Here is a 14,663-nt window from a genome sequence, read left to right on the forward strand (position 1 = left end):
ATTATCACGTCCAGCCCCCCTGCACTTGAGCAGGAAAGACTGCTGAGGTCAGATGATAACCGTCACTAAGATCCTAAATGAATACTTCATGTCGGTATTCCACCAGTCTAAGCAATTGCTTGCCCACTGTTATTTAGAGCATGAGGATTTGGTGACTTTCTAAACTCTTTGGTTCTTTTTAGGTAGACAGCTAATGCCTTCTTAACATCTTGTTCATAGAATCTTGCTTTGGAGTAGCCTTGGGGCCAAGAAAATGATGCACTAACTGACTGGTAAAGATATAAATAAATTATTGCCCTGTGTAAAAATTTAAGGTAGGGAGAATGAAGAACAGTACTGCATTGTGGATCCAAAAACATGGATCCATCATTACTATTTTCAAGCTTGCTCAATCTTCTGATAGTTATTATGGTCATAATGAATGTGGTTTTGATTGACTGATAAAACAATAAACATGTTCACTAAATCCAGCAAACATTTCTTTACTGCATTATTCTTATTACTGAATAGCATATAGTAAGCTAAAATGTCTGCTAAATAGATTTTCACCAACAATAAGGAGAGACAAGAAATTTTCAGGTGAAGCAAGTATTCAAGCACAGACTGGATTGGAGATTAAATCAAGGTTATGCTGTTACTGGACATTCAAACTTGCAGCTTATTCCACTTGAAGTCATAACACTAGTCTACTGTTTCCTGGAATTCATCTAGATACACTATATTTCCAGTAGACAGGAGTCTTTCTGGTTCTGTCAAAGTTCTATGATTCATTCCATCAGCTTCAAAAACGGTGGGTATGGGAGATATAAATATGGCCATTCTACTGAGACAGCCAGTCTATGGTCAAAGGAATAGCTCGACATATTCTTCTGAAGTAATGGAGGTGGTGTGGAAACCACAATGGTCTTCTCCACATGGCAGTATTCAAAATGGCTTGTTTTATTTTTCTTATTACTTTTTGGATGAGAGAAAAAGGCAGAAAAGAGCAAAAAAGACTTATTCTCATGTAAAGGAGAAACACATTTGAAATAAATTTGCTGGCTGTTTGTGCTCTTAAGCAGAAGTTAAGAAGGCATTTGATCTTATTATTTCCATACATACTATAAGAATGAAGATCAGATATTATCACCAGGGATCCTGGTTTTCCTTGATAAAAAAAAAAAAAAAATTCTGATTTAAACCCCAGCCCCTAGTCCACCTTTTTTCATGATTAAAATCAGGCGTGATCAATTTACCTGGAAGCTGGTGAACTCAGACTGGTGGGGTGGGTGGAGCATCTCATGGGGTGGGGTGGGGGGGGGGGGAGTTGCAGCCGGCTGGGAGCGGGTTGTTTGCAGCCTCCTTGCTACCAGCTGGAGTGCCTGGCTGACTGCAACCCCTCCCCCCCCAACTCCTGGCTGGCTGCAACCACCCCCCCATGGGATGCTCCACCTGTCCCACCAATCTGAACTCACCAGCCATGCCTGATTAAAATGAAACACCACTTTTTCTGATTTAAACCCCGCCCCCATCCACATTTTTCTATGATTAAAATGAAACACCATTATATAGTGGTGTTTCATTTTAATCACAGAAAAAAAATGAATTGGGGGGGGGTTCAAAACAGAAAATTTTGGATTTTTTTTTAATCAGGTTCCCTGATTATCACCAATGTCTTTAGAGACCACTGTACAGTTCTCTTTAGCTCCTATTAGGCTGATCTGTTAGATTACTGCCTTCATCCAGTAGATAGTGGGTGCATCCGCATGTTTATTAATACACTGTAATTATGGTGCAATAACAATACCTGTAATGATGTAATTGGCATGACTGCACATTAGTGCAGATGAACACTTTTTAGTGACATTAATGCACTTTAAATTAAATCTACTGTGCATTAGCTCATTAGCATGGATTTTGCCCGCTGCGCTAATGCACAGTAAAATTGATCTTCTGTGCATTGTCTCGTGTTGATATGTCCATAGGGTTACAGAGCAAATATTTTGGTGAACAAGTTCAACAGCTTCAATGCTTCCTTGCATAGCTGGGAGAAATGAGCACTCCTTGCCTGTTTTGCTGTCCATTAGAATTTATGACTGTCTTGCCTTGCAAAAATTTGAGAGCACGATGACTTGCTCTCAGTTCTAGGATGGTGACAGGACACTGCTTCTTCAAGATTAGATTCCAGGTAAGCTATTCAGTTGCTGAAGTTGGCTCCCTCATCCTAAACTAGAAGCACTTAAAGGGATTAGCATTAATAGAGATGAAGGATTAAATAATATCCTCTAAGGATATAGAAATGCTGTCCACCATATGAGAGAGAGAGAGAGAGAGAGGAGAGACACATTCTCCTGGGACTGCCAGTTTCAAAAATATATTGTCTAAGTGTGGCAAGTGATAGTCTGCTTGTCAATATTGTAGAGCTCTCACCTTGAGCCCAATATAGGGGATAACCTGAACATCTGAGACCCATATCAGTGTAAAGAAGATCAATATTGTCTAGTAGTTCTCTTGAAGTATGTGTATAGTAGATTGGGGTTTGTATGAATCATGAGAATCACTCAGTGATTCTTAACCAGAGTGCCGCGGTATTCTGGGGTTTATTGAAATCTTTCAAGGTTGCCGCAAAATGCCATGCAATGTTAGCACTGTTAGGTGTGCAAACATTATTCATAAAATAAACCTAGAGACTGCAAACAGGAATCCATATGTAGTAGGTCCACGGCCATGGGGGTGGCTGTGCAGCCCCTGCCTGGCTCCAACTCAGCTGCCACCCTTCCCTTTGATTCCTTGCCCACCATGCCTTGCTCTTATTGAATGTTATATAAGGGAGGCTGCCTGTGGGCTCTGAGTGAGCCTCAGCCTGTTCTGATCAACACCAGGTGCACCCTATGTCCCCTAAGTCACCTGAGCCCTCAGGCTAGTAGGCTGTCTCGGCCTGTCTGCACCTCTGCTGGGTATCTGTCCCCTTAAGGGCTCATTGCATGGCTTTGTACCTCCCCTACACCACACCCCAAGCCTAGTGGGTATTATCGCTCTGTGATGTTGTCTAGTTATGCACTTGGCCCTCTTATGCCTTTAGACCCCCCTGGTCTAAAGGCATAGACCAGGGGGGTCTAAAGGCAGTCCTTTCTTGAACACAGTCCCTTCCTGAACTCCCAGACCCCTGGTCCAGCACACAGCCTCCTCTGGGCTCCTGGGCCCCTGGCCCAGCATCCCTGCCCCTTCTCTGGGCTCTTGGACCCGTGGTCTAGCACACTGCCCCTTCTCTGGGATCCCAGTCCCTTGGTCTAGCACACTACCCCCTTCACTGGGCTCCCAGACCCCTGATCCTGCCCAAATCCCCTTCTTTGGGCTCAGAGACCATTTGTGGGTTCAAAATAAAACCAAGATCATTTGCCTGAAAAACCCTGACTTCCTCTGCCCAGGGACTTGCCTCCACTCCCAGGTCTGCAGGGCTGTTTATATCAATGCCAGTCCTTTCAGGAGACCTGCTGCTAGGAGCGCCTCACCTTGTGGCTGCCAGGAAGAGACTGCCTGACTGGCTTAGGCTCTGGGCTTATGTAGCTCCATCCTGAGCCCTCTTCTGGTCAGATGAGTCTCTCATTAGCTTCCTGCATCACCTGCAACCAGCCTCACAGGCTGCTAGCTCCTTTAAAGGAGCAGGCACACCCTAGTGCCCCTGCTACACCCCTCCCCCCACTTTATCCACAACTCACTTGGGGACGTCTTCACTTGTAGCATGCCACCGAATGTTTCTCTGTTGGGGTGGTTCCCCTTAGCCTTTTCCCCATCGCAGGGATAACCTATCAGGCTGTGGGGGCATTAGTCTAATAATGTAAGAACCAATGGTCTAGGGAAGGCTCTTGTTGCTTGGGAATCCAGGTCTATCCCACTAATGAAGTGCAATTTGTTTTTTTCAATTTGAGTCCTAGTTTCTTAAAAAGGGAACACATGTGAATACAACTATATTTAGGTCTGATATAGTGTTTTTTATTAGTAGATCTCAAAATTCTTTAAGGCATTGGTCAGAATCATCATCCATTTTTACAGGAGGGGAAAGTGAAGCACAGAGAGCAACTTGGTGGTCATAAGCAGCCCAGTCTTAGAGCTAGGCTTTGAACCCAAATCTTCCGTCATAAAAAAGTACTTTTTTCTTTAGATCACACTGCTTCTGGTACAGACAGTTTTGTGATGATGACCATACAAACTATTTATCTAAGTAGGGATGTATGTGTATACTCTACCATCTTGCATGGGCTTCCACCACTTACAGGCACCACATTTGTAAATGCATGAGGATCGTTAGCAGCAGATCCATAATAAGTATGGGTATTTGCTCTCAGAGATTTTACTGCTATTTAGACATTATGGCCTGGAAATCAGAAATCCTAATGCTTAAACCTTATGAGCCCAAGAAGAAAACCTTCATGCCCAGAGTACACTTAGATATCTTTGGTTTTCTGAACTGCTGCAGCAACCATTGTTGAGCTGGGAGCGAGCATGGCATATGTAGAAAAAACCCCCTCTCTCCTATGATAACTGAGAGATCATGTAAGCTTCAGTGGACAGGCTTGAGTGACAGTACCCTAAGGTTTGGCTTTAACAATATTTAAAAAAAATGGAAGGTAAGATTGCTATTTGAATGGACCCCAAAACATTAAACACTGGAAGACAAATCCCTTTTACTGACAGGGATGGTATCTTTAAAGTTGAAGCCATTCTGACCTCCAATACATGAAACTGAATGACATCTTCTAATGTGGCTACTATTAAGTTACTCAAGACATGTGCCCCAGTCTTTAGTAGAGCCCATCAGTTCTTCCTCTTGAGCTCATAACTAGAACTACCACTAGGGAAGTGCTCCCTCTACCTTTGTGATGCAGAGTAATCCAGAAGTACAGAGGTAGCTGGGCCCCTGTGAAGGCAAGCATGTTCAACGTCCACATAGTTAATGGGACAAGGCTGGACATCTGCTAATTTTGTCAATAGTTTCTATCAGGTTCCCAACTACAGTTCCTACTGGTAAAACAGTACAGTCTGTGTTTACATGAATAGCATGGATCATCTGTGTAACATTTGCTCTAGTTCATTTTCTTTACAGATGATGGGAACCATGACAATAAATTAACCTATCTGTCACAGTCTAGTCTCAGATCAGAGGGGGAAACTAACGGCATTGGTATTTTTGGAATGGAAAAAAGGAAGAGATAAACCACTGGTTATTAGATAGGTGTTCTAGATGAAGAGGACAAAAGATCTGGGAAAATGTGAATCTATTCTATGTTCTTGTCTTTTCCCCCATCAGAGAAGTGGGAAAAGAAAATCATTCTCATATTTTTTATCTGCATATCCATAAGGTATAGAGGGTAATATAAATGACTGCTTTATGAAGAAAACAACCAAGATAAAAGTCCTAATCAAGAAAACTAAATGTCAAAACTTCAAAGAACCTAGATCCAGGTTGGATCAGTCTTGGATGTTCCTTGTCCTGCTGCAGTGTTTGAAAGGAACAGAGGCAGCCAGACCCATTCTCTTTCAGAATGCTCAAACAGAATTGCTCCAGCAAGCATTTTCAGTGCCAGAGCTGTATCATTTGTGATTCCCAATGATGGTAATATGCAGAAGCTGCTTGAAGAACAATTAGACATGAAGAAAGGACTTTTTCCCTTAATGCTGTCTAAATAATGGAAACCTCTTGCTGCCTTTAAAACACTAACTGTGGCTGGCCAGTAGGGGGCGCTCCTGCGTTGAGCCACCCACCTCACTGCGCCCGACCACCTTCCAGGCTCCGAGTGCCTCCCTGGGGGCACCTCATGTCTGGCCGACCCCCTTCCTGGAGCACACCTGCTAGCCTGGGAGTAACACTGCCATCACCCAGGGATGGGCTTGATTCTGGCTCTGTGCACCCTGAGAAACACAGGCCTAGTAGCCCTCGAGGGTACTTGATTCACTTCAAGAACATGGGATGCTTCCCTCAGCTGGAAGCACAAGTAGTGGATTCCTTTAGTCAGCTGAACCAAGGGAACCCCAAGACATAATCTAGACCCACTCCCAATAAGTCTCCCACACCAGGTACAAAGGAGAACTTTATTGGCTACAAGGGGTAGGGTTGGAATAGGGTACAGGGTAAAGCAATATCAGAGAAATCCCATAGAGCAAACTGGTATGGCTTGGTAGCCTTTGATCACGCATCTGAATTACTGCAAGCTATATATCTAGTTAGATCTCAGGTAGCTTACTCACAAGTATCATCCAGAGGCAGGTGGAGATTCCCTCTGGAGACAGGCAGTTCCTTGATTTATAGATTCATAGATGTAAGGTCGGAAGGGACCTTGTAGATCTTCTAGTCCAACCCCCTGCCCTGGGCAGAAGAGAAAACTGGGCTCAAATGACCCCAGCCAGGTAAACGTTGAGTCTCCTCTTAAAGACCCCCAGGGTAGGAGCCATCACCACTTCCTTTGGAAGTTGGTTCCAGATCCTAGCCACCCTGACTGTGAAGTAGTGCCTTCTAATGTCTAGTCTGAACCTACTCTGTAGCAACTTATTCCTTGTTACTCCGGGAGGCGCTCGGGGGAACAAGGTCTCTCCCAAACCCTGCTGGTCCCCGCTAGTAAGTTTATATATGGCCACCAGGTCCCCCCTCAGCCTTCTCTTGTGAAGGCTGAACAGATTAAAGTCCCGTAGCCTCTCCTCATAGGGTTTGCCCTTCTGTCCCTGGATCATGTGTGTGGCCCTCTTTTGGACCCTCTCAATGTTGTCCACATCCCTCCTGAAGTGCGGAGCCCAGAACTGGATGCAGTACTCCAGCTGCAGCCTGACCAGTGTCGCATAGAGGGGGAGGATCACCTCCCTGGCCCTGCTTGTGATGCATCTGTGGATGCAGGACAAGGTACGGTTAGCCCTACTGACCATGTTCTCGCATTGTCGGCCCATGTTCATCTTGGAGTCAATAATGACTCCAAGATCTCTTTCTGCCACCGTGCTTTCAAGAAGGGAGTTCCCCAGCCTACAGGTATGCTGCTGGTTCCTACTGCCCAAGTGCAGCACCCTGCACTTGTCAGTATTGAATCCCATCCTGTTTTCATTTGTCCACCCCTGTAACCTGTCTAGGTCCTGCTGTAATCTGTCCTTCCCTTCTAGTGTGCCCACCTCACTCCAAATCTTGGTGTCATCTGCAAATTTAAACAGGCTGCTCTTCATCCCGTCGTCCAAGTCGCTAATAAAGAAATTGAACAGTGCGGGCCCAAGGACCGAGCCCTGGGGGACCCCACTGCCCACTTCCATCCAGGTCAAAAATGACCCATCCACCATCACTCTCTGAATGTGACCCCTCAGCCAATTTGCAATCCATCTGACTGCGTAGGCATCAATGCCGCAGTCACCAAGTCACCAAAACTTGATGATGAGTTTTGAGAGAGAGCGCAAGTTTCAGATGGTCCACCTCTTCTCTCTCTCTGAGTTTTCCTCATGGCTGCTGCCCCCTCCTCCTGGGCAGTCTTAACTTATATAGCCCTTATGACCTCATTTACCTGGTCCAATGAAGGCCAGCACCTGTTGGCTGTCAGCCAACCAATTTGAAATGCAACACTAGTTGCTGGGCAGACTGGCAGTTCCTAGCTCCCCAGGGAGCACAAGCCCCTCACCCAGGTATGTGATGCTAGTCATGCAGGCAGAGGGAGCAGGTTTCCCCACTCCCTCAGGAATGTATCCAGTTCAGGTTACCTAAAGAGATAGGGTAAGGTGTGTATCCTCTGCTGGGCCCATCCTAACCAAATTGTCACAGAGCAGTGTTTTTAGGGAGAAACAGAGATGGCCTTCTGCCACACTAAACAAATACAGTATTTTCAAAGACTAACCTACAGATCTCTCTTTGGAATCCTCCTTAAAGCTATGTTTCTTATGACTGGACTCTTCTCTATACCATAGAGTCCTCTGCAGATTAACTTCAAACTCAGAATCATCAACAGGCTCCTCCACTTTATTTATTTGAAAATAGCATATAAAATTAAAAGGATTATATTTTAGTTTCAGGTTAGGAAAAAGTATTGCATGGATTTTAGTTTTAATTTACAATTTTCAATAGAAGTAGCTCATTCGCTATTGTCAGACAAGGCAAGACAGTAACTAGATGACCCAGACTTTATTTAAACCAAGCCAAACCCTCCTCTGAAAAAGAGCTAAGTGAAACTGGTGTCCCTGTTATTCCAGATTAAGATCTTTCCTTTCTAAACTTTGTTTCTTCCTAAAAAGATACAGCATCAAACCTTGAGTATAAGTCTTTCTTACTTTCCTAAGTCAGATTCAACTTCTTTAGCCTTCTCAGTACTCAAGAACTAGATTTACTACAGCATAAAAGGGTAGTAATGCCAGAAGTCTTTTATCTCCTGTGGCTTCTACTGCCATTCATTCCAATGTCTGAGGCAGGCAGGCCACTTCTCTTATCTTTCTGAACTTCAAGTTACATGTTTTTTGTGGGGTTTTCTCTGATGAGATTAGCAATATGGCCTGCTCATTTAAATAATCATTATTTTGTATACGTATTAGTACTACTGAATTCTGAGGTTGATCATATTCTTTGTAATCCTACATTTTAAATGGATAGGCCTACATTCATTTAAAGACATGCTCTAAAGTCCCTTGACCTTTCCCCCCCTAAAATTTCTTTTCCTCAAAGTTTTAACAATGCAGTTATATCATACTATATTTTGGGTCATGTCTTTTGAATGACAAATCAAGTTTATTTGTCTTTTACTAAACCATAACATTTTCTTCTTAAACAGGGTCCTGTTAAACAGATATGCTCAAAATTCAACCTTGAATTTTGTCACAGTGCAGTTTTACAGTCCCTTTTCTCATGGCACATGGATGTTAAGCAAACTTTCCTTTCACAGTTTATTTTTGAACCTACATACAGATGGAGACTAAGAAAATGAGAATTTCAAGATCTGGTTAAAATTAGAAATATAGAAGCCTGTAACATTTAAGCATAGGTTACTACATGGCAAGTTTTCTCTTTCAGTGGTGGTGGTGGTGGTGGGTTTTACATTTATGTTTATCTATGTATAATCATCTAACAAAGTTAATTACAAACAAAATATCAATTTCCAGACATATTCTTAAAAAAATAAATTCAAATAAGTGGACTAAGCTGAAGCGGACATAGAAATGCAAGCATTTAAGTCAGCATGTAGAACAGGGGTGGGCAAAATAAGTCTGCAGGGCACCAAGGGATCTTGCCCAGCCCACAGTGGGTCCCTTGGCCCTGGCAGCCCCAGGCATGGGGGATAGTCTGGGCCATGGTGTATGTGGCTGGTCCCAACACCCCCGAGTTCACAGCAGGGCTGAGGCGGCACAGTGGCTGGACTTACTTCCCAGCAGCCCTGAAAGTGACAGCTTCTTCTGGCTGCCACTGCCAGTCTCCGTTGCTGTTGCCACCAGACCCAACCCTGCTGCCTGAGCACGCTGCTCATCCACCTTGCACTCACTGCTGAGGCACTAGATGGAGCAGGCAGGCAGGCTCTCCGTGGAGACTGGCCAAGGACCTGTGTGGCTGTGATGGGGCTATGGGTGGGTGGGAACCAGCATCAAGGAGCGAGATGGGTTGGTAGGGCAGAGGCCAGGATTACAAGATGGTGACAGCGCAGGGCTGAGGCCCAGGTCAGAACAATGATTTGGTCCCCACACATCCCTGCTCGTGGAAGTGGCATCTGTCACAGGAGTGTACAGGGAGTGGATTGTGGCTTTGCCCTGGGCTCTGGTCCTGCGCTGTCACCGCCCCACGATCCCAATCCTAATGCCAGCCCCAACCCTGGCCTCAACCCTGCCTGCCTTTCCCACTCCTAGATGGTGCTCCCTACCTGCCTGTAGACCTATCCCATGCACCTGGCCAAGCGCAGGGCACAGCCACTTAGGGAATTCTGGTGAGCTGCTGTGAGCCAGGGAGGGTGGGGTGAGGGTGCTAAACCGGTGCAGCAGGGGGTGGGGGCATGCTGACCCAGCCTGAAACAGCTCACCAAAACTCTTTAAGTGACCCTCCTGCTCAAATAATTAGCTACCTCTTATGTAGAAGTTCTTATACAAATTGTTTAGATTTTATCTACTATGAAGTTTCACACGCTGCATACATGTGTGCACACAATTTTGTTTTTCCAAATCCAAGTGTAATAGTTGAAGATGCTGGCTCCTTTGTCTCCTAAGTATGTGACAAACTGTCTCAATTTATATTAATTAATTCTTAGAAGACGCAAAAGAAGTTCATTTCAATATAGGTTAATCAAAAGTTACGATGCTTCAAGGTACTTCTGAACTCTTGATAACAGTACTATTCTTTTGCCCTATAATACTCACAGTATCTTTGTAACACTCCTATATATAAATTATTTCCTTTTCATTTCATTTTTCTTAAACTCTCCTCTAAAATGATTACCCTAAATTTGAACGTTTCAATGTCTTGCTTAAAACTCAAAACAACCCATCTGACAATTTCTCAGTTCTCAAACAGCACTTGTAGAAATAACACTGTAAATTGCTTTGGATGATTCGTTACTTACTGTGTTGCAGGTGACTCTATATCTGTGTCATGTTCTGAGAAAAATTTCAGGTCCCCTGACTGGATGATGACTGCTGACATCTGCAAAAGAAATAATATAAGCTGGAAGGCAAAAAGAAGAAACGTACATATGGGCCAACATATGTACGTTGAAAACCCACCAGCTTCCTGAATAAGGAGAGAATATACCCACTTTGAAAGAGAATGTCTATCAGTCAGAAAATGTTCACTCCTATGTGGTTTAAAACAAGGAAACAGCTCCTGTAAAGACAGCTTTCAGGTGTGTGGCAAAAAATATGTTACAAATCTTTGCCTGAAAAAAATCACTCACTTCTTTAATGAGCAATTAAAATGAGGAGTCACACATTATAGAGTTTTAACCAGAGCAGTGCAAAACTTGCTTCACTTTACAGAGGTTTGGTAAAACTAGTCTAAGTTGCTCAAAGGGTTTCAAATTCTTTCAGGTTCACTCAGACTCAAAACTGAAAGTCATGGAAAACCTTGCATCATTCTTTAGTTTCTTAAGAATTAGTGAATTCCAGGCCCTTTTCTCTCCCTAGCTACAAACACCCTCTAGCATGACTGGACATTCTTTTATTGCAAAAATTCCTTGGACAACTTGGAAGAAAAATTTAGCGGTCTGCAATGTCCTCCATCAGTTATGCTTTCTTCAAAGACAGGAGTCCATTTTTCTCTCTTCTTCACCTCATAATATTCTGCCTTTTCTTGCTGTTGAATTTTGATGCAGGAGGGCACAACTAGTAGGCTTGCTGCTTCATTAAAATAAGGCGTCTAAAATGCAGCCTATGGCATAGACAGAAAGTGACAACTTTCGCTTGATCTGGCTACAGAAAGCAGTCTATAGACATGACCAAACACAAGTGCAAGGCTGCAGGCTGCATAAAAAATGGCCAGTCATGTGAAAATCAGAACCCTCATTGCATGAGTAGCAGATGAAGATGTTTCAAAACAGCACCTTCAGTAGTTTGTCTGTGCTGCCTCCCAGCCTGTTGCTGTTTCCAGAACAGGAGTGGGGAAAGGGAGCAGAGGGAGTTTGGTCTGGGGTTTTTTCAGCCCCAACTAGAGGGTGGGATGGGAGTATTAGAGCTCTGTTGGGGAGGGGGGCTCCAATTCAGCCACCCCACTCTTCAGTACTGATTGGGGGACCCCCAGAACGAACTCCCTCTGCTCTCTTTCCTGCCTCCCATTCTGAAACAGGGAAAGGCTGGGAGAGAGAAGGGGCCATTGTTAAGGTAAACCAGGTGCAGGCTCCCAGCCAGCAGCTAGATTCCCCTCCACCTCTGGAATCAACAGTGAACTTCTGTTTGGTCTGAGGGATTGTTGTAACTCAGAACGCTTCCTGAAAAGTGTTCTCAGTTACAGCAGGGAGCTGCACTTCTGTCTTCACCCATATACTAACTACATCCTATAGCACTTAATGCAGTAACTTCAGTGTTGAACTTTAGGACTAAGCTCCACAGTCCCTTTAAGGGTAGGGGTCGACAGTGGCAGACCGAATCCATCCTACAGGCCATACTTTGCCCACACCTCCTATAGGATCATGCAGGTTTAGCTGTTAGAACAGACAGGCTGATGAATGTTCCCAAGCAGCAGCTGCCCCCTCCCTTTTAAAGAGGCTAAAAATATGTTTGTCCATACAATTCTTATACACAGTAGAGAAATCATGCAAACAAGTCTTTCGGTGTGTAACTCTACAATAGCTTTCTTCTCCTTCTGTTGCAGGTTGATAGGGATTCTGAACGCTAGAAGCCTTGCTCTCAAATCAGATGGGTAGGTATGAAGGCCTACCAAGTGATTCACTGCGGACTGGCCAGTGTTCCAATGGAAGATCTTGAGAAACTGGAAAAGCAAGACTCTTTCAACATACTGGAGCCTGAGGCCTGACAGGGTAGTGAGGGTTTGGCTGATAATCAGTTTCAAGATTTTTTTCCCCCAAAATAAGTGTTTCTAGGTGGGTAATGAGAAAATGGTTTGAAACAACTTCAACCCTCAAATCTTGGTTCAAGTTCATGACCTTTTCATAATATTAGTTATGCAACAGGTTAATAAGCAACATAAGCAAAACCTACAGGACTTAGTTGTGAACTTTCAAAAAGCCAGTGATTTATACTAGAAAGGGACCTTTTTAGCTTTCTCAGATGTGGAGATACTCTTCTCATCTGCATGTAAACTACGTCTCTGAGTACTCACTGACTAGTCAAAATGACCCAGAAATGGTTAGTTTCTTTGACATTGATCTGAGATTCAGAGATTCATAGGCATTAGGGCTGGAAGGGACCTAAGAAGATCATTGAGTCCAGCCCCCTACCCCAGGGGCAGGAAGTCAGCAGGGAAAATAGGATCCCAGCAAGATAAACATCCAAATGTCTCTTGAAGGCATTCAAAGTGGGTGCTTGACCCACCTCCGGCAGCAGTCTATTCTAAACCTTGGGGGCTCAGACAGTAAAGTTCTTCCTTATGTCCAGCCTGAAACAGTTATGGAGGAGTTTGTGACCATTCAACCTTGTCATCCCTTGGGGCGTTCTGGTGAAGACATTCCCCCATATCCTGCTGAGCACCCCTGATAAACTTATAGGTGGCCACCAGATAACCCTTGAGCCTGCGTTTTTCCAGGCTGAAGAGTCCCATGGCTCTCAGCCTCTTTTCATAAGGTCTGTTTTCCTGACCTCTGATCATGTGCATGGCCCTCTTCTGCACCCTCTCAAGCTTCTCCACATCCTTTTTGAATTGTGGAGCCCAAAACTGGACACCATACTCCAGCTGCGGCCTCACTAAGGCCAAGTACAATGGGAGAATGACATCCTGGGATTTGCCCAAGAAGCATCTATGGATGCAAGCCAGTGTTTTGCTCGCTTTACTAGCAGCAGCATCACATTGAAGGCTCATGATCATCTTGTGTTCAGTCATGACCCCCAAGTCCCTTTCGCCCATAGTACTAGCCAATGTAGCACTGCCGAGTCTATAAGCGTGCTGCAGCTTTTTCTTCCCAAGGTGGAGAACATTGCATTTTTCGGTGTTAAACACAATCAGGCTCTCGTCTGCCCATTTCCTGAGCCTGTCAAGGTCAGCCTGGATCATGCTCCTGTCCTCAGGTATGGTTTGGTGTCATCGGCGAACTTGGCCAGTCTGCTATTGATACCAATGTCCACATCATTAATAAAGATGTTACATAGTATAGGCCCAAGGACAGAGCCTTGAGGGACCCCACTTCATCTCTTTGAAGTCTCGCTCTTAAAAGCCACTAATATCATATCTACTTGAATCCAAGACAATTTTCAATTTCAGACAACTCCTTAAAAGTTAGATTCTATAAACAGAAAGTTATAAATCTGTATAGAGTCTTATTATCAAATTAATCTCCTCACTGCTTCAGTGGGGAAAGAAGCAATAGGTAGCAAGAGGTGGGGAAAATGGGGGCCATGGGGCAAGCAATGGGGAGGCAAGTGGCAAGGTGAATGAAGCCTGACCCCAAAGCCTTGCCCCCACCCCACACCTGTCCCTTCTACTGCCTACCCCTCTGGTGCCATGTGTCACATTGCCAGGTGCCTTCAGGCTCGGTGCTGCACTACCCCATGCCTCTGTCCTGGGTTATGCACCACTCTTGTGTCTCTGCGCTAGGTGCTGCACCATGCCAGTGTCTTTGCCCCAGGTATTGTTTCAACTTGTGCTTCTGCACTAGGTCCTGCACTACTCCTGTGCCTCTGTGCCAGATCCCATGCCTCTCTGCCCCCATCATGCATCCACACCAGGTTCTGCAGTACTCCCATGCCTCACTGAAGGGATTCCTGCCACCTCTTCTGACTGCAGGTACTGCATTTTTACTTGATACTCTATTCTAAGACTAGGCCTTGCCTTGGAATCAAGTAAATACGGTAAGTTTTAGAAGAAAAATGCCATACAGAAGCTCCTGATGGATGTAATCATGCAACTACTGGAAATTAATCAAGTCAGTCTGAAGTCTAGCAAAAGGTAGGGTAAAGCTGTACCTTACAGTCTTACTGAATCCAAGATTCATAAACTTTGGTGGGCAAGAACATCCTATGATTAGCATCTGATAAAGTGATCTCTTGCTCATGAAAGCTTATACATCTCTAATTCAGTTACCTATAAC

General features: G+C 44.4%; 1 protein-coding gene across 4 annotated transcripts in view; it reads right to left on the reverse strand.

Moving 5' to 3' along the window:
* AHI1 (Abelson helper integration site 1) overlaps nt 1-14,663 on the reverse strand; it is a 221,902-nt gene that overhangs the window by 5,623 nt on the left and 201,616 nt on the right. For all 4 annotated transcript variants that reach the window (XM_019479611.2, XM_019479610.2, XM_019479609.2 and 1 more), the window contains one exon: nt 10,533-10,612. In XM_019479611.2, coding sequence (XP_019335156.1) covers nt 10,533-10,612 — 80 coding nt within the window. The remainder of the gene's footprint in view (nt 1-10,532; nt 10,613-14,663) is intronic.

This window comes from Alligator mississippiensis, chromosome 1, assembly GCF_030867095.1.
Source record: "Alligator mississippiensis isolate rAllMis1 chromosome 1, rAllMis1, whole genome shotgun sequence".
Taxonomy (NCBI): domain Eukaryota; kingdom Metazoa; phylum Chordata; order Crocodylia; family Alligatoridae; genus Alligator; species Alligator mississippiensis.